Genomic DNA, 26,518 nt, shown 5'->3' with positions numbered 1-26,518 from the left:
AACTCTAACATTCCTCATTTTTTTCTTTTTAAAAATTTGAATAAACTAATTTTCACCAATGTCTGACATTTACTAAAAAGTCTGAAGTCAGTGCGGGAAAAAGTCACAAAAAAGTTGCGAAACTCTGAATGTGATGCACCAAAATATCTACTTTTTCGAATTGTTGCACAAAAAATCAAAGTTAAAAATCCAAAAACCTCTAAAGTTTCTAAGCAAAATAGGATCATTTTGGAAGGGAAGAGACATCTCCCATTGACTTCTACATGATCTTGGCTAATTTTAGCTGGTAAATTGTCAGATTCTGATTTCTAGACTGCCTATGAGTTACAGAGCTTATAGCTTTACCTTGTGGTTCTGATATGAAGTGACGGCAATAAAAGCTGTCTCAGAAAATACGTGTGTGCAGAAAGCTGTATTCTTCGACCCAAAACCATTGTTCTCATCTGCCTTAACAATGTGGAGCCGTGGCTGGTACTTGTGCATTGAATTCAGGATGATCTGCATGAGAAAAACAAAGAGGACAGAAATAAGAGCCACTTTACTTTGTCAAGAAACCTTCACCAGTCTTTTTTTATTTTTCCTAAGGCTAACAACACTAGGGCATTTTGACCTCCACAATGCTCCCAGGGAGAATCATGGCAGTCAGAATGTCCCCCTGTGTCTGCTGCCGATTCCCCTTCATATAAATAGGAGAAGTGCTACCTATGGTGGTCACTGGCACTGTTAGGCAAGGATCCATCGGAGAGCCTGAGTGAACCAAAACTAAAGGTGTATGGGCACGAATGATGGGCCTGCCTGCCCGCCCAACGTCTGGCCTCATATTTGGCAGATTTTGATCTGGCAGGTTTGATTTTTCCGTTGGATCAGGGACCACAATGCCTTGTTGGTGTTCTCCCCGAACCAACAGCGCCTATACCCAACATTCTAATTTGATACCGAATTAGCCCAATATCGCCCACCCGTAGGTGGGGATATCGGAGAAGATCCGCTTGCTTGGCTACCTCGCCCTGCGAGGGGACCTTATGGGCACGAATGATGAGGGGGTGTATGGGCACGAATGATGGGCCTGCCTGCCCAACGTGTGGCCTCATATTTGGCAGATTTTGATCTGGCAGGTTTGATTTTTCCGTTGGATCAGGGACCACAATGCCTTGTTGGTGTTCTCCCCGAACCAACAGCGCCTATACCCAACATTCTAATTTGATACCGAATTAGCCCAATATCGCCCACCCGTAGGTGGGGATATCGGAGAAGATCCGCTTGCTTGGCTACCTCGCCCTGCGAGGGGATCTTACCGTGTATGACCACCTCAACAGTGCCAGCATCTTCCATAGGTAGCAATTTTCTTGACTTATTGTTAATGGATAGATTTCTTGAGGTCTAAATGTCCCAAGTCTATCATGACAGACAAAAACATACTGTAAAAACTCCAGTCCAGAATTTCAATTGTTTCTTAGCCTCCTCCACACCTGAAGGCACTTTTCATCTGTTGTATAAATATCTGCCCACCTATTATCTTAGACATTGGGGTTCATATATGAATGGCTTGGACACAAATTTTTTCATGGGGTTTGTGCAGGTCTTTGAGCTTCATTTTTGAGAGTATGGGGGCATGGCAGCTTGCCCCTGTATTTTGTACTTTGTACCCAGCCCCACATTCAGCGCAAATGAGCCCTACAACACATATGCATAACTTGGGACAAGAAGCAGACAAATTGAAATTAAACGTTTGTTAAAGGAAAAAAAATCACATAACATCAGGAATTACATGAACTTTTTCGAATACACACAAAGTGTAGCTCCATTATGTGGTAAAAAGTCCTTCAGTTACTTTTGTACTCACACAGCATATATACAGACTATACAGGGCAGTGCTCAGGTATTTCTCTTTAGAGAGCAAGTTAACTGGTTACTCCCTTGGCTAAAGATGATATATTATACACTGACATCCCTGGCACTTAATTGCCCACCCAAACATGCTATCTCGCACTGCTTTTGCTGCTTTCCTAATGCTAGGGCTAGCCTCATTTGCCCCTATTCTACAAGTTTAAAACTGACCACTGTTTTTTTACAGCAGAGTTTGTTTTATACCAGCCTAGGCCTCCCATATTTTTTATTAGTTATTAGTATGAAACGTAATATCTATGTTAGTTGTTTGTAGTATGTGTGTAGTGATCTACACTAACGTATTTCAATAAAATAGGTATGGGATCTATTATGCAGAATGTTTGAGTCTGAATATTTTGTTTCTCGATTTTGAGCACCATATCCTAAAGCAGGGGTCTCCAAACTTTTTTTTATCCTTGAGCAACATTTAAATATAAAAAAGTTGGGGAGTAACACAAGCAGAAAACATTTCCTAGGGGTGACCAATATGTGATTGGTTATTTGGTAGCCCAGTCTGCAATGGCAGACTACAGAAGGCTCTGTTTGGCAGTACACATGGTAGTTATGCCTCCAAGTTATAAGTTCAAAAAATTAGCACCTGCTTTGAGGCTACTGGGAGCAAAAAGTTTGATGAGCAACATATTGCTTGCAAGCCACTGGTCGGGGATCACTGCCCTAAAGCTATGCAAAACATTTAACATTAAAATATTACTTAATGAGAAATGTCATGGTAGTAATTCATATCTTTTCCAGTAACGGTTTTTCAGATAATAGTATAATCATAATCATACCTATACATGGTGTCCACCAGACAGATTGGAAACATTGGTTGTAAAAGCACAGTAAGCCAAAAATATGGAAACCCTTTTTTCTATACTTGATACACTTGAAAGCCCAGCTTATAGTTTAGTCGAAATAGAATAGACCCATTTATTGCTATATCTATGGCTTTGTTATGAGCCTGAACTAAAAACAAATCAGACAACTCTTGACTCAGACCTTGGCACGTTGTCCCTACCTTTGCTCTGGTGCTGAAAGTTCTAATGCTACTGTGGATACAGTGGAATTTTGGATGGCTCTGCTAGAAGGAGAGAGCTGCTCTGTAAGGGATTTTAAACTTTTTATTTAACTTTCTTGGATTGTACGCTGAAAATGACTTTTCTTTACTTTAAAGGAATTATAATCCTCTGAACAGATGCAGTGTTCTGAAAGTAAAATCCCAACATACAATAAAGAAAATAATCTCAGATATGACATACACCATTTTTTGTATTTTTAATATTCTTTTCAAACAGCAGGCATCCTTCCCACCATAGCAGAAAAAATCAGAGAGGTAATCTTAACGTGTAACTAGATCTGACAGTTGATTTCAGTTTCACAAAGTGAGCATAATCAGCTAGGTGTATATCAGAACCACGTAAAAAGATTAACTTAATTTGTTTTTTATTACAAATAATAATGTAATGCTTTTATGCCCTTGTCATAGGGAGACATTTTAATCCCTGACAAAATGTAACATTTTCAACAATATAAATGTTGAGATACCATTCCACTCTCTGAATTAAGACCTGTAAAGATTTCCATTTTTAAATAGGAAAAACCATAAAGTTTATAGAACCTGGAAAATAACAGAATTTTAAGAGGCCAGGAGCCAGGCTCCAGAAACTGCCACAGAGGCCTCTGATCCAGATTGGGATCTGGAATACCACATAAAACAGGAGTTTTGGGGACTTTGCTACATAAATGCTTATTAACTCCTACTATGCTTTTCTGTCTCACTGTACCTTGGTTTGTCAATGGAAAATTGGGCACCCCAAAGGCATGTAAAAAATATTTTGTTTACATTTAAAGGTAATAACCCTCTGCACAGCAATGCAACTGCAGTATGTTTTTGCTGCATTGCATATGACCTGTTAAACACAAGGTGAGGCATAGTAGCATATAAACATAAAAAATCTTTTGTTATTTATTAGATTAAACAGGGCACACAGAAAAACTGAGTCTACTCCATGTTAGGTTTTTGCGAGGTAGATAATTAGATTACCAGGGCATAGATAATCCCTCTGCATAATGGTTTATCTTTTAATCTACATCACAAGGCCCAAAGATGGAGTAGCTTAAAGGAACAGTAACACAAAAAAATTAAAGTGTATAAAAGTAACTAAAATATAATGTGCTGCTGCCCTGCACTGGTAAAAGTTGTGTGTTTACTTCAGAAAGTCTACTATAATTTATATAAATAAGCTGCTATGTAGCCATGGGGGCAGCCATTCAAAGGAGAAAAGGCACAGGCACATAGCAGATAACAGATAAAACACTATTGTATTCTACAGAATTTATCTGTTATCTGCTATGTAACCTGTGCCTTTTCTCCTTTTTTCCAGCTTGAATGGCTGCCCCCGTGGCTACACAGCAGCTTATTATATAAATTATAGTAGGGTTACTGTAGCAAACACACCAGTTTTACCAGTGCAGGGCAACAGTGCATTATATTTGTATTACTTTAAAGCTCTTTCATTTTTTAGTGTTACTGTTCCTTTAAGTTTCTGTGTTTGCCCTTTTTTATTTCAGGAGATAACAAGATAAAACACAGATATGTGATTAAAACAATAGACAAAAGCTATGTTCAGCAAAAGTACGTTTCATTAAATTCATGATGAAAATTAGTTATACTGCCCCTTTGAGACCATTTATTACATTACTCCAAGAATCTATGGCTCTGGTTCAATGGTACTTTTATGTGGGCGGCATAGATTCAATGTTTTCTGGTAATTAAAGGTTTTAAAGAGATAGTACGTCTATGCTTTTCCCCCTATTTTTATGTTAGAATATCTGAAGTTTCTGTTACTTATTACATTAACAATGTATAAAAGTGAAGCTCTCTCATTTTACACCTGACCTCACCTCTTTAGAGCAGGGTGGGATGGGAGAAGGTAGTTAATCAGGATACTCTGTCAGACAGGCTAATGACATGGGACTGATTCTCGGGCTGCAAATAAACACAGGCCAAAAATCAGCCTCTACGCTTCAATCATCTTTTGGATTTGCCTGCACCCAGAGCTGCTGCATCGGCCTGGGTTGGGGCACACAGAGTGGATTTCAGCAACAAAATGCATACTCACTTGTTTCAGCACTGAAATCTTCTCCATATGCCTACTCCTGGGCCGACAATCCAGCCCTGTGTGGCTGTGTCTTTAAACTGCCTCTATATTAAAATACTCCTTATCTGTAAATGCAGGCTGTTTTTTCCCATAAACTTCAATAGAGTTTTCAGGTAGAGTTTTCTGATTTGAATTGCATGAATTTTGTTCATCAGTTTTTACCTGATAAACCTTTGTGATGGTGAACTACGTCTTTAATCTGTTACGGATCCATTATATACAAGCAAAACATTCACCCTTAGTGATTTATAATTAAATATATATTTATAAAGATTACATGTTGATGTATCTGTATCAAACATCCTGGCTTTATGGGTTTCTAAAGGGATATTTAAAAAATGTAATTCTAAATAAGGTGATTATTAACTACATGTTAGTTATCTTAAATATACAGTAACTTATCTTATTAATAATCAACTGTAGTAGCACTGCTAAGGCTTATGTAGCCTAAAACCCACAGGTTTGCATTCCTTGTGCAATTGGCAGAAGCAGAGAACTGGAATGTGTCGCAGTTACAGTTTTTTTTATCTTTAATACATCCACATCATCCTGAAGTCTCATTCTTTTAGTTATGTTGGCATGGGATGCTTTGTATATCCCTTCTCCTCCACCATAAAAACTGGCGTCAGAGGGAGCGATGTCCCGCCAACCCCACCCCACCCTGCAACAGGGGAGACATTCACGAGGCCTCTCTCATCCCTATGGCTTAGCCAAATTCCTTTGACATGTGGGTAACTTGCAGGGCTCTGCGGTGAATGATCTAATGGCTTTTAATTTCATTACAGGGACTCTAATTGAGAGACTACTGCTGTACTCTTGCTCTCAGGGGGCATAATGCCCTATTCCCTTAGTCTCTGCTCTCAGTGGGGGCACGGCTCTTGCTCCCTTGTAGCTTCCCCACCCCCAGTCTCCTTCCTTACCTCCCATCATTCTGCTGAAATAAACCCATGCTTCATTACACTCTGGCTCCTTGTAGCCTATAGGGATGCTGGGTCCTCTTAACATGTACAGTATAATATCTGTCTGTGGCAACATACCCGCATTCTCACTCATGTTAGCTAATGAATTAATATTTTTATATTACAAGTCTTTCCTTCCAGGCATAACCATCTATTTCTAACATTCCAGTAAAGAAACTAATGGGCAACTTTATATGCGTGGGTTTCCTCTGGGTACTCCAGTTTCCTCCCACACTCCTAGAAAACATAAAGGCAGGCTAATTGGCTTATGACTTAACTGACCATAATGTGTGATTGTGATAGGGACCTAAGATTGTAAACTCCTTTGGGGAGAATAATCTCTGCTTTACAGAATAATCTCTGTAAAGCACTGTGGAAATGTGTTGGCGCTATATAAATAACGGGGAATAAAAAATAAATGGCTTTATCAGTTTATTTCTGTACCTTATTTTGATTGTTCCACCACAGTAAAAAAAAATTTTAAAAAAATTCCCCTACTAAAATATAATGTTTACACAAGAAAAGCCTTTTTTATTTTTTACCATGTATTTATAGATATTGAGTGCTTGAATTGTGACAAGACAGATATTCCAATATTTACACAATAGTACAGCAAACATATTGCCTACTGGCATCTGCTTGTTGCAATGACCATTCTTAAAAAGGAACAAGCATTATTTTTAGAATAATAATAAAGTAGAAACGTAGTTCCCTGCGTAGTGTACCTTGTTGTAGTGTTTAGGGTTAAGGCAGGCGAGATATGTCGAAATGGAATTTCCAGCCTTGCTAACGGATGCTGATAGAATTTGCCCTGTTGTCTTATGATAAATATACAAGCTCAAAGCAGGACTTATCTGAAGAAGCCTTTGAAGAGTGACTTAACCCCTGCGAAAGTCACTGTGGTTTGGAAGGAGCTGCTTGCACTTCCATCCGGCCTCCTGTTGCCCTCTGCTCTCCTCTCCTCTTAGATCTCTTTGTCTCTGGAACTCCTTATCCCATACTGGACGTGAGCTGGATCTGATTCTTTGTTTAGTGTGCAAGATGTGTCTTTGTTTAAATGAATTGAGAAATCCACATCAATTTAGCAAATGAAGGATATCGCTCCATCATATTGCTTCCAAAGCATCATGAAATACATTGATCTGAAATGCTTTCTCTCTGTTTACTTTTTACATGTGTTGTTCCCAATATTTCTCTTGCTGGATGCTTCAGGACCGTTTATGTTAAATGATTATGCACTTTTTAAACAGACTGGGGAAATAGAAATCCCTTGAAGTCCTGATTTACAGTATAAATTTGTTTTCCTAAGCACAGTTACCAGATATTCTTAGATTATATAGGGAATGATATACCCCCTATTGCAAATTATATGGATATTAGAAGTCACCAAGGAATACCATGATCATATAAGGTGACTTTTAATATCCTCATATTTTACCAAGGAGGAGGGCATTATTGTTTCATAATACTCAAGTTACAGTGAGTCACAACTGACATCATTAAGTGCCAATTATTACTGATGACATCACTGAGGACAGTTTATAAGGATATAATCTAATTGATATTGATGGCTCTTGCGTTTTGGGAGTGGTGACAAAACTGTGCAATGCAGCCGTCTTTGAAATAAGTTTGATATACTTGAAAAAAACATGCTGGCAGTCCTCTCTCTTTGAGCCTTCATATTCCCCAATGTGATCCGATTAGACCTTAGGTGCAAACCTTTCTTCCTGCATGACCAAGTCATAGAACAATGTACTTATTAGGTGACTTGCTGAGTCAATTAAACACAGTTTTGCAAATGGTGTGTGTAAAAAGCAGCACTGAGCTCCAACACACCTCTGAATCATTAATCACTGACATGGAATGTTTTTTGGTATTTTACCAAATGAAAATACTGAACTATAGTAAATTGGCCCCAACAGCTATATTAATTACTTCTACAACTCCTAACCAACACTTGTCCTCTGTTATTCAGAATTTGTTATCAACTAAACTGCAAGGATCATTTTTCAAGTCCCTGTAATGCAAGCTTAGCACACAGCAACACCCAAATGTCAAGTGTTTAAGAGCTAATATTTTAACTACTGGTATATTTTGGATAACCATCCTTTATGTTTTGGTAGAGTTATATGACATAGCCCTAAGCCCTCTCTGGAATTTTTTATCGTAGTACAGTTTATTTTTCTAGACTTCCCAACATTCCCTATAAGGTCTACATTGTACCAAACAATTGTGATGGACCTGGTTCTCTCAGAAAGAAAATAATTCCTCCTGCAACTATTCTATAAATACTACTAAACTACTTGATAATTACATATTTAAATAGTCTTTATGTCTCCTTGTTTAACCATAAGGTTTCTTCCTATACTTGTTTAGATAAACACTGTTTTATGGTCCTTCACACCCTACAGATTTTATTTTGTCTGCTCTATGGGTTAATGTGGTCACTGGTGAAAGACTTGCTTCAGCTCCACTAACCCATATGATCTGATATACTGTTTAAAAGCAAACTGTTTGGTTGCTGACAGTAACTAGATCTAGAGCAAACTTTGCACTTGTTATTTAGTACTATATACTTATATATCCTCTTCAAATGAGTCTAATGTATCTCTTCTACCCTTTTGTGTATGGTTGCCAACTTTTTCTAATGGTAATTCAGGCCTTCATATTGGTCATGGCCTTTGACATCACTTTGTTGTGGGGCTGTGATGTAAGGGGTGGGGAAAATTGGTGGAAAAGGCGAATGGATTCGGTAAATGGGTGTGAAAGTGGGTGGACTGAGCGAGGAAATTGGTGAACTGGGTGGGGAAATAGGAAGGAAGAGGTGGGCCTGTAATTATAAAGACTGATTGGCAGCAGAGAAGGTGAGGAAAGGGAGGGGTTTAAAGGGTATTACAAATTTACCTGCAAGAACATTGCAGTTAAATTTGTAATAGCGGTGCCAGCCCTAGCTGGTGATTTAATGGCTAGGTCAGCTAAAAACCGGTCAGGTGGCATCTCTACCTTTGTGAGACACTCCCATGAACTATTGCTACTCTTCCTTTGTGCATTTAATTATTACCAACTCCTACCCATAAATATTCTTTTTGCCTGTAGTCCCCATTGACCTTTTATTATTTTCCTCCTTTATTGCTTTACTCATTTTAGACCCCAATCTCTCATTTGATAGTCTGCTTTTTGAAACTTTATAAATAGTTATGATTCTTTCACCCAATGCCTTACCATTTAATAATTTTATTTTCATCTCTAAAACCACCTAGCAATTTTTCTAAGAGTTTTTACAATATGCTTGTAACCACTGCATAATTCTGCAAAACTCTTCACTTTTCAGTTTTCCACTAACACCTTTGTAAAAGAGTAGTAATTCCATATATTTGTGCCCATTCTACCCATTACAACTGTGACTTATTTTTGCAGTATTTGAACTGTGGAAGGGAGTTACAAATTACCTTACTAAAAGCTTTGAGTGGCAATGGAAGGGTTAGTATGCAGCCTTTCCCTGTCTTTCCCTACATGTGAAATGATATCTCCATGTGAAAGGCCCAGGAACTCCAAGGTTAAATCCAAAGTCATTTTCCTTTATCTGCATTCTCACAAGCCGCATTCAGCAGATAACAGCTCAGCGCCATTAGCAGCCCTTGATCCCTTCCCCTTTCTACTAGACTGTAAAAATAAACACCTTTTTCTTGATGTCAGTTTGTAATTCTTTCTTAGGTAATACTAGGCTTGCAAATACATGGAACAAGATAGTATAAGACACAAATGGGTGGAAACAGATATTTGTGTGGATAGCAGGCTGTTAATAATCCCATTGATAAGATTTATTTTGTAAAGCCTGCTATAGTTAGTTGATTTTTCCATGGTAAATTTAAAAAGTATTGAATAATCTATTTTTCAATACAGTAGAACTCCCATTTTCAGCTGGGAAAATGTGAAATCAGGGAATTGCATTATATACTGATGGAACCACAAAAATGGTGGAAAATATTGGAAAATGATGATAGTCATAACTGATGGACAGAGCTAATATTTATATACATGGCTCCCTAGACACTTAAGGGTTGATTCACTAAAGTGCGATAACGCTTATCGCATGCTTGTTTACGTTAAAATTGACGCGAAAAAAACGCGCGATTCGCCTAAGTATTATTGCATGTGTTAAGTCGCATATCGCGTGCGTTAAATAGCGCGCAACCAAATGCGTTAATTTTACCGCGTCGCGTTAATACTCGAGCAGAAATAATACTAACGCATGATTCACAAACACTTAGACGCGCTAAATATCGCATTAGTCTATGCGAAAATTAACACCTACTTTGGGCAGGCGGTAATTATAGAAAAGTACAGTTCATGAGCTTTTGGCAACACAATATGGACTTTGCATTTATTCAAGTATGTGTTGGCCCTAGAGTGATGCAGCCTCCAGTTTGCAGGGAAATGGTCATTTTCAAAAAAAGTAGTTTTACGAGCATAATGGCGTGTATGGCTAGTATGGCTTGCGCACGATAAGTAGTGCACGTGCATTAATTAGCGCTCGCGACAAGTAGCGCACTGCATTAATTAGCGAGTGTTGCGTCAGATACTTCGCGACTTAAATAACGCAAACAGCATCACGTCTAAATTAACGCAAATATCCTTTTAGTGAATCACGTTTTAAAACGCAAAAAATAAGACGCAATAAAATTTTTAACGCATGCTATAAATAGCGCTCCTTTTATCGCACTTTAGTGAATCAACCCTTTAGTCTGCCTCAGAAGTTTGTGTAATATATTATTATTCATATATATATATATATATATCTCACCGAAAGTACTGCGCACTCCATTAATCTATTAATGGAGTGTGCAGTACTTTCGGTGAGAGATATTTAAATACAACCATATGCAGCACCCAACCATGTGAGTATGAGTTTTGATGTTTAAAGAGAGTGCGGACAATTTGATATACTATATATATATAAATTTACATATACCATAGTGCTTTATAGAATTTATACATGATTTACCAGTGGAGCTTACAATTTGTGGCCTCTATCACATTCACACACACATACACTAGGGTCAGTTTACATGACTGTATGTTTTTGGTGTGTGGAAGGAATGCAGAATACCTGGAGGAAACCCACACAAGCTTGTGGGGAGCATACAAACTCTATGCTGTAAGTGCCCTGACTGTAATCAAACCTAGCACCTTAATTATACAAGGCTAGGGTTGCCACATTTTGAAAATAAATTTACCGGACAGTTGGGGGGGGAAGAAAAAGTGTAAGTTTCCATCAGTTTCTATATTGAAACATTTTTTATTTTGTGCAGTCTATCTATTTTACCCAGTTTCATTTTTACACTGAACTGGTCCTTTAAAAGACAAGGAAATCCCATCCCACTATTTTCCCATAATTCCCAAAATATTCTCCCAGTGATTGCAGTGGCTGAATTTTTCCCTGAACTGATGCACCTGTCAGGGAGAACAGTTAGCAGTCTTCCATAATACTTTCCTTTCTAAAGCATTCTTCAGAATCATTCACAATGCACTGGCTTGGCTACACACCAATATTTCAACTAAAAAAAATACATTTGTTGGTTCAAGAATAACATTTTAAATGGTAGAGTGAATTATTTGCTATGTAAACAGTGTAATTTAGAAATGAAAAGTACACCATAAAGATCATGGTAGAATTCCATACATAGGCTGATAAAAGCTGTCAATTTAGGCCCCTCCAGTGGGCAGCTTATCAGGCGAGATATAAAATCCTGTTAGACAAGAACTACATTAGTGCATGGTCACACAGAGCATTTGCTCTGCTGCTCTCCGCCTGCGGTTTTCAGTAATCAGCATCTCTCTGTAGCTGCACTGACAATCACAGCTTCCACAGATAAATGTTACTGTACATTGAGGTAGTACATGCAGCATTTATTTAAAAACTATACTTGCAAAAATAACAAAAGCTAAATGGCAAACAGATCAATTAAACACAACATATGTTACAGATATGACAGCTCTTCTTAAGCATATTCTAAGCAAGGAATTTCACTTATACTACCGGCATCCAGGTTAAACTTTGATGGCCATATGGGCCCCCAGACTGCCCAGGAGCTGCACTGACTATAAGACATCCAAAGTTTTCTTCATTCCAACCCTTCTACATGTAGGGGCACATTCATCAAAGTACGAGTTCGAATCCCGAAATGAGTAAAATTCGGATTAAATACGATAATGTCTGATGATCTGAAATGTCACGAAAATGCTTCCGAAAAAATCACAATAGTCACGATAATATTGCAATGGCGTTCCAAAAGTCACAAAATTTTCGTATCTGAACGATTGTAAACGGGGGGAAAACCTTTCGGAATCTTCAGTGCATGATTTTGGAAGCCTCCCATAGGACTTAATGGCACTCTGCAGCTCCAACCTGGCCCAAAGAAAGTCACGATACCGAAGTTTTAATGAATCCGAAACTTTCGTACTCATTGTGACAAATACGATTTTGTCGCGTAAATTTTGTTTTGAAAGTATGAAAAAGACACCCAAGTTCACAAAAAAAAAACGCAGGAAATATGCACAGTTCTATACAATAGAAAAAATACAAATTTTTTGTATTCGGACTCAATCGTGCTTTGATAAATGTGCCCTGTAGACTATACATTTTCTTTGGCACTCACAGTGTAAAATGGATCTAGCTACAGCCCTCAGTATATTTTGTAATGGTATATAAGCATTAATTAAAACCTAGAAAGCTTGAAAATGTGTGACAAGGATATATTTTTACATTATTATGTAAAATACTGATGTCATAAATGCATTCACACTGCTTCACAATTAAAAAGAGACACAATACCTATGAGAATACCCATGGTTAAATTTCAGCCACAGCATACAGTATGTATTATGTGCATGCCTTAACATACACACACACACACACAATTATATACATGCACACACTATATGTTTGTGCATGTGCCTATTTATATATAAAGTTAAATCCCAGAACAACCCCCCCCATCATTCCTCCATCTCCCTTTAGACTTCCCCTTTTCTTCCCCCTTTTCAAGAGAACCATTCAATCAATCGTAAGAAGCCGCAGAGCTCGTTTCTGCCAAGCAGTAGTGTGTGTATAAAAGTCTTGTTCATTCAACCATTGATATATGAGGCTGATTTAATCTCTGCCTCTACCAGCATCAGCTGCTTTACCACCGTCTGATCACGAAGTTTACATTCTGCCTGCTGAAATCTATCTGCACCAGGCCATTGAGAGGATGTTTCCAGCACGATGCTTATGGAGTAACTCCCAACAATTGCCGTTTCCCTCAAAAACTTGGCTCACTGCTCAGCATGTTCAAGTAATCTCTTTGCTGCAAAATGGTCCTGGAATGACTTCTCAGGTTGTAGAATAGCTGATATTTCTATTCCAGTACTGCACCTAGAAGGTTTACTTTTATTCTAATTGCAAAATCATCTGGGAAATATTCCAGCCAGCAATCTATGGTGAAATATTCCTAATGATAATCTTCTCATTTCAACCCAAATTCAGTACCAAACCAAACAATTCCATAAACCAGTGAACTCTAAGAACTGAAGTCTCAGGTGTCAATGAGCAGCATGAGTGCCTTGGGGAGGCCTCTAGTTGGATAGTCATACATGGGTGATTTGCATTATTTTCAGTAATGCCAAGACTTTTACTTGACTTTTATCATGCATTCTGTGCACTTCCAATGTTGTCTATCAATGTCCAACACTCCACTCTCTTCTATAGCCAACATTCCTCCATCAGTTGTCATCCCTACTCAATCCTCGGTGATCCATTCATTGTCAGTATTCCTCCATTGGTACTCAGCCCTTGTAACCCTAAAATCCCAATCTCATTCTATCTCAGCAATGTTATGGTTAGGGTTAATGTTAGCGATATAGCTAAGACAAGAAAGGTTGAGCAGGAAGGGAGCAAGGTGGAGGGCTGTTATTTTTTGGCTGACAAGTGATAGAGAAAGGAGTATGGAGGAGGACTGAGCAAAATGTTGAAGAATAGAACACTGCTGTAATGACAGACTGAAATGTACATGCAAGAACAGGCTATTGGCAGAGGATCCTAAAATGGACACCATAATATTCAGAGGGCTATCCTGCTGTAGTTGTGTACATGTACACTAGCGCTATGACGGAAGGTCATTGTCTATAGCAACTCATAAATAAGGACTGTTAAACAGGTTGATACAACAGCTAGGTCCTGGCATTGGGGCCAGATAGTCTCTGGCACTGATGTTGTGGAAGAACTTACAACTCTGTGTATTGCTACACCTAACATCCCATACCTTATACTTTTGGCTATACCCCTGATCAGCCCACTTCTCACCTATAACCACACAGGCTATGTTCAGATTTATCCATTACCCAATTTTCCAGTAAGGCCCAACCTTCCTTTTAGTTCCAAAGATAATAGGACAGTGAACAGCATCTTGCTGACAGCTTTTACTTTGCATACAAGCATCCTGAGCCTGAATCAGGCACATTAAGGGTGGGGAGGGGGTTGTTGTAGATATAGGACATCATAGCATCTGGGCTCAAAAAGGCATTCTGTTATATACAGATAATTGGTTTATACTATATTCTGTGGCTAGCTATGTTATGCTTTATAGACCAAATATAAAAGTACCTTCTCCAATGAAACATTCTGAAAGATATTTTCCCAGATTTTATCCAAAGTGCACAATTGCTGACAACTAAGATTCAAATGCATAAGAAGAAATAGGCACACAAAAAGAAATGTCTTCATTCCCTCCTATCTGTTTACAGGAAAATAAACATAAGCCTATTTAACTACAAAGTATGTTTTTCATTTCTTTAATATCCTTGTGCATTCTGCATCAGAATTATATACAGTCATTACTTTGTCTTGCGCTATGTGCTTTGTTACAAAATATGTTTGATAGCTGGGCTGGAATAACTTTTGCAGAAAGCATCAATCAGATCAGAAAACCTTTGCTTTAATCACTGGGACAGCACACAATATCTTTTTTTTTATAAGGCAAGTAATTTAAACCCTCTTAATTCAGTTCATATCACGTAATGGAAATCTCATAAGGCCAGAAACTCAAGCAGCAGAGCGCTGATGAGAGAATGTCATAATAATAAATACACGCATACAGATCAGTAAGCTCTCTGTGTAGGGCAATTGTCCTATCTACACGTTTCAAAACAAATAATAGTAACATAATGTAAAAACAAACACATATAGGTGCATCTCCCTTTAAAAGGACGTGAAATGTAGATGTGCCAGTAAGTTCTTATCTGCTGTCATATTCACTGTATCTATGTAACAGAGATAAGGCAGCAAGAACAACAAGAAATGCTTGCAATGGAATTCAAACGGCAACTTCAAAGACACAGTTTTTACCACTAAATCTGTTAGGTGCCCATTGGTCATGTTAATAATACATCACCTCTTGAATGTCATTTTAAGTGACTAATTCATTAAAGCTATTATTAACATTGAATGTTGTAATATATCAGCTTTGTTAGCATCCATGATCTCAGTGCTGAGTTTTTGACCTAGTGATCATCTGTAAGGATTGCTCTACCAGACAGACCTTGAATATTTTAAATCCATTAGAGTAAATAAACTACCAATTAAAGACTTGATTGATTACAGTATATGCTGTTATCATCTAATGTCACCACTGATATTTGACCTTAAGGTTATTGACAGAATAACAGAAATGTACTAAATGCAAGTATAATTCTGGTTTCCAACGCAATTGCTTACATGTCCAAATGGATCCAGATGGTTGTTTGTGAGCTTCAACTTCTGGAAGGATACTAGCTGCCTCATCCAGTGTGCGCCTGTGGCTGGTGAGTCTGGATGAACATACAACCGCCCTGGCATAGCAGGTTCAGCCTTGCCCGTGACTGACCTACAACAAGAAAAGAAATATTGTATGTTGAATTATTTCATGAACAGCAAACAGTTCCTTTATGTAAAGAACAGCTAAAGCCAAAAGATGTTTTTATGCTGAAGGCTGTGCGGGATAGATCTTGAAAACAAACACACACACTCACACACACACTTACACACACACTAAGTGGAGCTAATTTTGTCACATGACTCATGGAATGTTGTGTATGTTGTGAGTACACCTGTTTAATTTAATCATTTTAGAAGTCACCCTAGAGTCAGATGACCTACATAAAGCATATGCATAGAACATGTGACTTTAGATATATTATATTTTACAGTAGGGGGTACATATTTACATATTTCCTGTATAAAAATGCAATCAGTATACATTATATGAAAAGTTCTTTGCCTTTATTATAGGAATATAAAATAAAGATCTTTTTATTTTATTTTCCACTACAAGCAGGTAAGTAGCACTGTTTTGCTTTCACAGTTAGGGTGAAGACACACAGAGCTACTTAGTAGCAACTACTTTAACCCCAGAAAATAGCCTGCCGTAGACAATAATGAGAATTGCCTCTGCTAAAACACACGTACAGACAGTTACCAGTGAATGATCAGCATTGTCTATTTTAGTAGCCGTTACAAGTAGCTGCCATTAGTAGCGCTGTGTGTCTTCACCCTTAGGCTGATGCCCTACGCTGGCATCAGTCTTCTCCTTTGCCTGTACTTGGAACCATTAAATCATTAGCGTGCCTGCACCTGGGCTGACACAAAGCTTCCACGTGTAGGCAATGTAGAAGTGTGACACCAGCAGAGGGACTGATTCTTGGCCTGCGGTCTTCCTCAGGCCGAAAATCAGCCCCGTGTGACATCAGCTTTAGGGCAATGGCACACAAGGTGCATTTTCCACCAGCATTTTTCAGGCAATTGAGAATTAGTGAAGGGTGTACCTGGGTATGCTGCAGACTGATAAAGCCGACCATTTTGTACACAGTCCAAGAAAAGTGGATCTGCTCCCATCCACACGGAAGAGGAAGATAGCAAATCTGCTTTTCTTAGAGCATCTGCCCCGTGTGCTCCTACCCTTAAAGTTGTCAGGGCTGATATTGTGGCACCTCTGGTGAAATGACAATTGATGACAGAAACAGCATTGTATTTAGTTAAATGAAATTTGCCTCTCACTAGCAGTGACTGGCAGATTTGGTCAGAAAATGTGCATTTGGTCATTTTTTATCAAGTCCACCTGTCACTGCCAGTGACCTTTTATCCTTTTTGTCCTTTTTTAACTAAATTGCAGGCTACGTGGTCATTTTCTTGCCAGCTCTAACACAAAAAAACAGATACCATGGGTTCAGAAAATCTAAGTAAACCAGCCAGGACACCTGATGTAAAGTCTGGTTAGTATAGTTCAATCAAACTAAAAGATACTCATAGCAACTGCCTGCACATTTGGAGTTTATCTAAGAAGGTGTGTTGCTGGGAACTACTGCCTGGAGGGGGAACACATTCTTCCAAAACTACATATATCCTTATCCTATCAAAATACCTTGACAATACAATCTCACTCTAATAAGGCTGCATCTGAAGGGAAGGAGGGGTTTGTTTATACAGAGCTCATTATCTTCCTTTGAATAAATGACCCAGTTTACAAAAAAAATAAAAGTTTCCATTAGTGCTTTATCATAGCAGAAAGGATTTATTTAAATTAAAATAATAGCCAGAATACAATTTATACACAGGTATTTATTCTCTTATATTTATATAGCACATTTATTCAGCACTGTACAGAGATTATTCATTATTCCCATGACGCAGTCCCTGCATCAGTGGAGCTTACTATCTAAGGTCTGCATCACATTCACGCTAGGGTTAATTTTAATGAGAAGTCCATTATAGTTTTGGAGTGTAAAAAGAAAACCAGGATACCTGGAGGAAATTCATACAGACATGGGAGAACATACAAACCTCTTGTAGTTAGTGCCCATGCTGGAATCAAATGCAGGACACCAAGCATTGCAGGAAGTGCTACTCACTGAACCACCATGTTGCCTATTTTGAGTAAAGGTATATACTGCATCTTTAGAAAAAAATTGTGTGTATTTGCTTTGCACTTATTGCTAATCTTAAAAAAGAAAAAAAATACTCCTCCTGCATCCTGCAAAGTTGTGCATATGATACTTCCCTTATCTGCAGTTAGTATCAGACCTTCAATTTCCTTTTCTCATTTGGCAGAGACACAGCTCAGTACATATGCATGTCAGTCTATTCTCTGTCTGGCAGAATGTGTTTTTTTTTCTTCAATATGTTATACACACTTGACTGCATGGTGTGATTTTGATTATAAAATTCACTGGCTACAGTAAACAATTACCCACAGAAGCCTTTTATTCCTCTGTCAACAGCTCTTGTTAAAGTGTTTTTCCCTGCTTCCTAGCCAAAACACATCCTTACAAAAGTGGTTAATGCTCAAAACGCCCATTCTTAAGTAAAACAAGATGTATTATATAATGTTTCCTCAGTATCTCTGCTTACTTACTGGCTATGAAAGTTATAGACTGTTTCGCGGCTTCTGTCAGGCATCTTTTTATTACTCAGAATGGAACCATTTATCAGAAATTGTGCCACAAACCAAACACAAAACCAACTGCTACATTTGGGGTTACCTTCACCAGGGGGCAACAATGGCATATTTAAAAAACACAGACACCACATGCAGCTTGCTTCTGGAATGCTAATTTAATTGTAATGCTTCCCTCCAGCACTTGTGAGCTACAAATATATTGCTGTTTAAATTGCTGCCTCCTTGGAACTAGAGTTGCTACCTTTTCTAGAACAAAATACTGGCCTTCATTTATTTTTATATTTTATCCCTATTGATAACATTGACATCAAGCATGATTTTTACTGGCCCGGCCAGTAAAATATTGGCCAGGTGGCAGCCATACTTGGAACACAGCTTGCAGCCTGAAGGTTATAAACTGCTTCAAGATTTAAAATCTATCATAATTTGACCTTCCTGTAACCAATATATCAGTTTCTTTAAGTTAAAGGAACAAAAAATTGGGTAACTAGAGTTTTCTACTGCCACCTCTAGGATGATACTGTAAAATAAACTTATGAGAAGCTAAATGCTGTTAGCAGCTAATCTCCATGTTCCTCCTGGTGATGATGCCATGGGGTTTACCTGCTAGCCACCCTCACTCATCTATACCTCCAGTGATTAGAGAACATATCCTTGCTACCAAGCAAAGCAAGAAGTTTCTATAATCTCACATTAGGTAGGGTTAGCTTTAGGTTGGTGGCACACAGGGATATTAGTCACACGCAAAAAGTCTTTGCTTCTGCAAGCCTGACTAATCTCCCTGAAATGCATTCCCAACAGCAAGAATGTGAATCGCCGGTAGGATGGCATACACATCGCTTCTGATGTTGCTTTACAACAAATCTCCCCGTGTGCCACCAGCCTTAAGATTATACCCCATGAACTTGCATGCATTAACCTAACAGCTTTTCCATCAACTAATAAGAGGCCCTTATAAGATCAGACTACCTAGGTTCACAAGCAAGTGTCATAATAAAAACTTCCACTTACTTAGTTGGTTAATTTATTTGTCTTAAATTTTTTAAAGAGCATGTGTAAAAATTTGTTGGCTCCAAATTATACTCAAGAGTTCTATAGAAGTGCTGGTGTCCTAACATGTCTGCACATTAGCTTGCATTTTCAGGCCAAATGCTCTGTGTAGCTGCACTCAGGCCTATGTTGTGTCTGGCAGTGTAACTACACAGAGCTGTGAATGAGAGCAGATACACATCTCTCTGCCTGCCAACAAAATGCAGATGGAGAGAAGCAGATGGTGCACCATGTGTGACTGTGGCCTTAGGGCTGTGACACACGGGGAGATTAATCACTGTGCGACAAATCTTCCTTGTCGTGGGCGACTAATCTCCCCGAAATGCCATCCCACCGGCTAGAATGTAAATCGCCGGTGGGATGGTATATGCAGGGGCATGATTTGCTGAAGTCGCGGAAGTCTCCTCTCAAGGCTACTTCAGCAAATGGCACCGCCACGTATGCTATCCCACTGGCGATTTACATTCTAGCTGGTGGGATGGCATTTCGGGGGGATTTGTCGCCTGTGACAAGGAAGATTTGTCACACGGCGACTAATCTCCCCGTGTGTCACAGCCCTTAGAAGAATGCTGCCCAGCATATGCTGATAGTATTCTAGTTGTCTTAACAAATAAGCTTTTTTTCATAATCAATATTTGCAACCTCTGTCAGTACAAAAATATACGTTCATAAAAATTGAATGGCTGCAGTTGTGTACATAAAACATAATGGTTAAATGAAATATGAAATATTTAGGGCAAGGCCACTCACTCCTACTTCTTAAAGCAGACTTATTTACAAACATATATAAAGCTTTCTACCAGTGCAGTAATCCAGAGGCTAATGGCATCCAGGGAATTTCCTCCATCAGCATATGTCTGCTGGAGAAGTGCCCGAAAATGACAGTCATCTCCGATTCATTTCAATGGGAAGCCGGTGCTGGTACAGGTGCTTTTTAGCATTAAAATGCTTGCTAGCGCACCTTCAGACTGAGAAGCAGCAGTACTAGTGTTGTAATGTATTTCCCACTATTTATTTATTTAGTGCTGACATGTTACACAGTGCTTTACAGAGATTTTGCATACCGTAATTCAAACCAGTCCCTGCCCCAGTGGAGCTTACAATCTAAGGTCTGTATCATATTTACATATGGGTGAATATTACATAAATAAATACATTTCTAAAAATTCTATAGGAATGAAAAGAGAGCAAGTGAATTTTTCTCTGGTGAGCCCAAATTTCACATTTGCTGGAATCAAAGCTCAAACTCCAAAGCAGCAGCAATAACCACTGCACCACAAGACTAGCCCCATTCAAGTGAATGGGAAGGGGCAGCATGTGGATTTAGGGTGCTTGTGTGCTGAAATATGCTAATGGAGAAGATGCCTGTGTTCCATCAGCCATTTCAGGCGTATGAAGGATAGTTTGGGAAACAACCCTATTTGTATCCAGCGTGGTGTTAACTATGCATTTTTTTAGATAATTTTGTTTAAAATATAACCAGAAATGCTTTTGTAACTCCTGTTATGCAAGATTTAAACTTTTCTCTGCATTGCAGATTGACATTGGTCAAAGTTAATCTGCAGTACCCATGTGTTAGACAGCAGGTCAGCATTCACTGTTATCAAGAGCTGCTGCAGCGGGGTTTCATCAGCTAAAGAGATGGTTAAGATTGTTCTAGACCAAAAACAGAGCCCGTATTTGACAGAAATGGGACAGGAGATACAAAAGTGTCAGTATCACTAGAGGATTGAACCTGTTGTAGAATAGACACCAACAGAAACAGATCTTACCATTTGTTATCAGCAAACTTGTATCTGTGGTCATCTGCAGGCACAATATCCATGAGAAGGATGTACTTGGTTTTCGGGTTCAGGCCAGTAACCTTCACTTTGTAACTAGGGAACATGCGTCTGAAAGAGCAAAGTTTGCACATTTAAACATTTATAAAATGCATAAATAGGTATAAAAATACATATTTCCCAAACAAAATATAGACTGATAGTTATGGAAAACATAAACAGTCAATTTCAAAATACCCAATTCCATTCTCCTAAAAGCTGTATGCTAGGCCATTGAATCACACGATTCATTTTAAGTCCAACGCATTCAGTTATAGGCATTCAGTTATAGGCATATAATTCTTATTTCACACAAGCATAAAGAAATAAATGTCCAAGGCCACTGCGGTGGATAACTTTACCACCTCCCTGTGGTTACTTTTTTCATCTCCAGCCATCAGATTAGTGTAGTTCAGATAAATGTTTCCTTTAAGAAGCGTTACCAGTTCAGAAGCCAGCACAAAAATGAATATGGTGCAACCTAAAATCGTACTAAGTACAACCACACTATATTATTAGAGGCTTTAATAATTACAGATGTTGCTCCCAGTTCATAAATCAAAATTTCTCTCATTTCGTCCAAGAACCTCTGCTGCAAGGAGCTTCTCTAGGGGATTTTTTTCAGGACACAAAACAATGACCTGGTTATGGGACAAGCTGCTAGAGCATTAATAGACCCCTCTAGAGATCTAATCAGCAACCCTGAGCATCATCAGAACAACCAGGCACATGACCGTAATGATCATATGAGAATTCTCTTAAACTTCAAAATGATGTTTTACTGTGATTCAATACATTATTTGCTATTTTAAAGAGTGAATGTTGCCTATCTTTTCTTGTGGACTTTCAATTTGTGGGAGTAATCCAATGTTCTCTCCTATGCACCATGTGGGCTATACACCACTTCTATTTAACTATATTGACGAGGGTGCTGTCCTATACTTGTTTTATATATATTTGTTTTATATGGGATGTCTTGAAAAGGTCCTCTTAGCAGGACCGAAACATTGACAAACTAATAAACATGTTTTCACTTATTGGCAAGTCCCATAAGGGCTCCATTTTTTTATGTGGATGTTTATCTCTCTTGGATCCACCAGGGCCATTTTCCCCTATATATATATACACATAATTATATCAGGAAGACATCCCCATTTTGGTAAAAGATAACAGTTTTCTCAATCTTCAGGGTTTTTTAACTGACTGCATTTTGCATCATCATGCCTTCCTTCTGTTTTAACAAAATTCTCAGAATTTGCTGCTAAAAGCAGCCCTGGAGGAGGATGCTACCACTACCTTCCTTTTCTGTAGGTACATGTTTGTTTGTTTCTTTATTTGTTTGTTTGTTTAGGTGTGGACAGTGTTGGATTTTTAACTTTTTTTTTTTTTTACTTTATACAATTTATAGTGATTGTATTCATTCATAGCTGCCTCCATACAATTTTAGAATGTATTCATTTATTCTGCATTTTGCCACTAGGTGGAGCATGCAGTGAAAACTACAAGCATAGAAAACATTCTGCTAAATCCTTGGAAAATGCTCTTGATGCAAAAGCTTTCAGGCCTTGGTGTTACTGGCGCTTGATCATTAGAAAACCTAAAAACATTGTGCATTCTATTTTATTCTTTATAAAGTTATATATAAGTTTTTGTCATTATATGATAAAAGTGACACTTTTGTCTTTCAAATAAACATACACAGCTTATAAAATAAAAATATTGTAACTCTAGAGCATTCATTGCTTGGGTGCACCTGTGCCAATAGTACACGTAAGAAACAAATCTATTCATTGGGAATACAGACTGGGAAATTAGTATTTCAGTGGCACCATATTTGTTTTGCACTGCTTGTGTACAGATTTCTTATTCAAAATATGGAAGAACTATATAGAATTTTAGAAGTACAATATCTGGGCGGGTGTGCACACACAAGTGGTATGCAATGGGTCCACTATGAGAATTTTATAATTTAATTTCATGAATTGATGTGCCCTTTAAATTAATTGTTAGTATAACATAATTATACTTTACTGTACACTAAAGGGATAGTACAAGTCATGGCTCAGGGTCATGTGTCTGTAGACAATATTTCTAAAATGTGTTAAAAAAAAAAGTTAAACGTGACTGTATGAAGTCCAAATATTTTTATTCATCTCTAACCTTGCAGACTCCTGCTTCAGTGGGAGCTGCTGTTTATCTGAATATTCTTTAAATAGATGAGATCCACGTTTACACATTCAGTTCAGAGGGAACATTTCTGGAACAAAAATTGCTCTTTCAGTAAAGGGCCCTAAACTGGCTAATGAACTGCAGCCAAGGGTCTAATATGTGTCCAGCAGATCATAAAGGGAATCTATACCCCTAAACATTGTTGCTCTCTCACAGAAAACTGCCCATATGTATTGTTAAACATTGTTTCACATAAATAAAGCCTTTTAAATGACTAAATATGTTTAAATATAATAATAATATATGTAATAATAAATATGTTTTTCCAATAATTTTTTCAACCCTATCTTAGTTCCAGATTTTTCAATAGAATTTGATAGAGTTTTCATGTGAATACCATTTTATACATTTTTCTTTATTGAACTGAATGTGTCCCAGTGTGGACCTTTGGATAATCCTAGAGTGAAGCTAAAGACATTGTGCTCACACACAAACCTAGGTCACATCAGCCAATGAATGGACACAGCTGTGTCCCATACTTCTTCCTGGTTACAGGTAGAACCTACATAATTTCCTGTCAGGAGTTCAGTCAGGGAGCACAAAGAACATCACAAAATGGTAGCTTAAGGTAAAAAATACAAAAGGTTGATATTTACTGATAAGTTTAGGTTGATAAAACCTAAGCCGCTTATTAGGATATAAATTATATGTTGGTAAAGTATTTGCTCAGAATATATATGTCTCTTTGATACTCCAAGCAAATGGCATCTTTGGTTAACACATCATTTATACTGTTTTATAGACAATTTTGAGTGTATTTTAAGTGTTTCCTATTCAAAAGTAATGCATTTCAAGTACACAGAGGCCCGAACAGCCCCCCATCAGCCCAATACACAGTGACTGTCTATGGCATCTTATAGCAACCCCTCTGGCATTTGGCAGAATCCACAGATTGCCAGTCCGGGCCTTAGCAAAGTAGTCAAAACCAACCAGAAGACTGCTTAGTGGTGTAAGTATGTTGTAGCAGTTACTGGGCAATACAGGGAAATTATTAAAGCACTCCCTCACAAACATCTGGAAGATGACCTTTATTTCTCATGAGTCAGGGCCTTTTTCTATCCTTCTTCTCAGTGCAGTTTACAAAAAAAAAAGCCCTTCAGGACTACAAAAACCACTTTGAATAGGTAAAGAAAAAAGTGTTGGTATAGATAAATCTTTAGTTTCCCTTGTATAAAAGCATATTTAGCACCAAAACGGAGAATCCACAACTGCATAAGCAGAAGAGGCATGGGAACTGTATCCATGTGGAGACAGAAATATGTACCGCAACATTCATTTGCATCAGAGATTTCTGACCAGTAGCACCCAAACTGCATGTAATTCACAAACCACAACTGACAAGGAGATGCTATAGTTAATCAATGTAATAAGGCTGCTGGTGTGTATTTGGGAAACAGGGACTTAAACCAATGCTGGTTTTTTTTCATAAAATGTATTTAAATCCATTTCTTTAAGGACCTGCTTTTTATTGCTTTTTACATTTTTATTGGTTATTGGTGCATATAAATCTGTATGTTTAGTATATAAACCCATTTATTGTACAATGCTGCAGAATATGTTGGGGCTTTATAAATATGTGATAATAATATTAATTGTTGAACTAAAGATAGTTCTATCAGTGGAGGATGCATGGAACAATTATTTAGTAGTGTTTTCTTAAAGGAACAGTAACACAAAAAAAAATGTTTTAAAATAATTAAAATATAATGTACTGTTGCCCTGCACTGGCAAAAGTTGCGTGTTTGCTTCAGAAAGACTACTATAGTTAATAGAAATAGCTGCTGTGTAGCCACGGGGGCAGCCATTTAAATTGAAAGAAGGAGAAAAGGCACAGGTTACATAAGAAGATACCAGATAAACTGTGTAGAATACAATGGGAATCTATGCTAGTTATCTGTTATCTGCTTAGTAACCTGTGCCTTTTCTCCTTTTTTCAAATTAAATGGCTGCCCCCATGGCTACACAGCAGGGTATTTATATAACTGCAGTAGTGTTTATGAAGAAAACACGCAACTTTTACCAGTGCAGAGCAATAGTATATAATATATTAATTATTTTTATACACTTTCATTTTTTGGTGTTACTGTTCCTTTAAACTATGAACAATGCAGCATATCATCTTCGGTTGTCTCTGATTTTCAGTTAAGCAAGTTATGTAATCAGGCATTTACTTTGCTTATTCCCCAAGGCTCCAGTGCATTCAAAGGGCACAAGATAATAGAGGCACATCCAAGCCTAGGAAGACTACTCTTCTTAAGTTAAATTGTAATGTTCAACAAACTCTCTGCAAAAAAATATAAACGTAGTACTGTTGAGTATGGCACAAGGCACCCATATGTTACACTTATAGGGAGCCCAGTTAAAAGAGTAGGTTTCTGATGGCAGAATGCTGGCGAACTGTAGTTCTGCAATAGTTGGAAGATCATATATTGTTATCTCTGCCTAATTCATTTAAACTACAGCCAAAGGCTTTTGTGCATGTGCTGGAGCTGCTGTTTATCTGATGGAGTTATGCTTTTTCATACTTATACAGTTAGAACCAACATTGTCGAAAACTTTTTTCAATGCATGGGCTCAAATAAAGCATAAAACACTAAAAATTCATAGTCCATGGGGAATAAATCTGTTTGATTAGAGAGAGCTAAAAAAAAAGTCCTACACATGGCAGTGAAAAAAGTACAAAAAGCCTTCATAAAAAAAAGGTAAAATTAAACCCTTCATTTAATAAACAAATTAGTAGTTTAATCACTTTTTATGGCACATGTGCATCTAAAATTAATATTGTTCATCCAGTTTGGACAGCACCAATCAAAACATTGCTCCACAATGACAGCCCCTTTCAAATGGGAAATGTGTGCTTGGGAATACTGAATATTTCCATAGCTATTGCCATGAATCCATAAATCCAATTGATTTAAGGGCTCCATTAAGTTCACAAGTGC

At 37.9% G+C, this 26,518-nt stretch overlaps 1 protein-coding gene across 7 annotated transcripts in view; it reads right to left on the bottom strand.

Annotated features, from left to right (window-relative positions):
• The window catches only part of tbx5 (T-box 5), a 45,563-nt gene that overhangs the window by 5,801 nt on the left and 13,244 nt on the right, over positions 1-26,518 (bottom strand). For all 7 annotated transcript variants that reach the window (XM_031900991.1, XM_031900994.1, XM_031900984.1 and 4 more), the window contains 3 exons: positions 21,300-21,419; positions 15,762-15,909; positions 346-498 (listed from right to left, as the gene is read on the bottom strand). In XM_031900991.1, coding sequence (XP_031756851.1) covers positions 346-498; positions 15,762-15,909; positions 21,300-21,419 — 421 coding nt within the window. The remainder of the gene's footprint in view (positions 1-345; positions 499-15,761; positions 15,910-21,299; positions 21,420-26,518) is intronic.

Source organism: Xenopus tropicalis, chromosome 1 (assembly GCF_000004195.4).
Source record: "Xenopus tropicalis strain Nigerian chromosome 1, UCB_Xtro_10.0, whole genome shotgun sequence".
Lineage (NCBI taxonomy): Eukaryota > Metazoa > Chordata > Amphibia > Anura > Pipidae > Xenopus > Xenopus tropicalis.
This window is presented reverse-complemented; position numbering and strand designations above follow the sequence as displayed.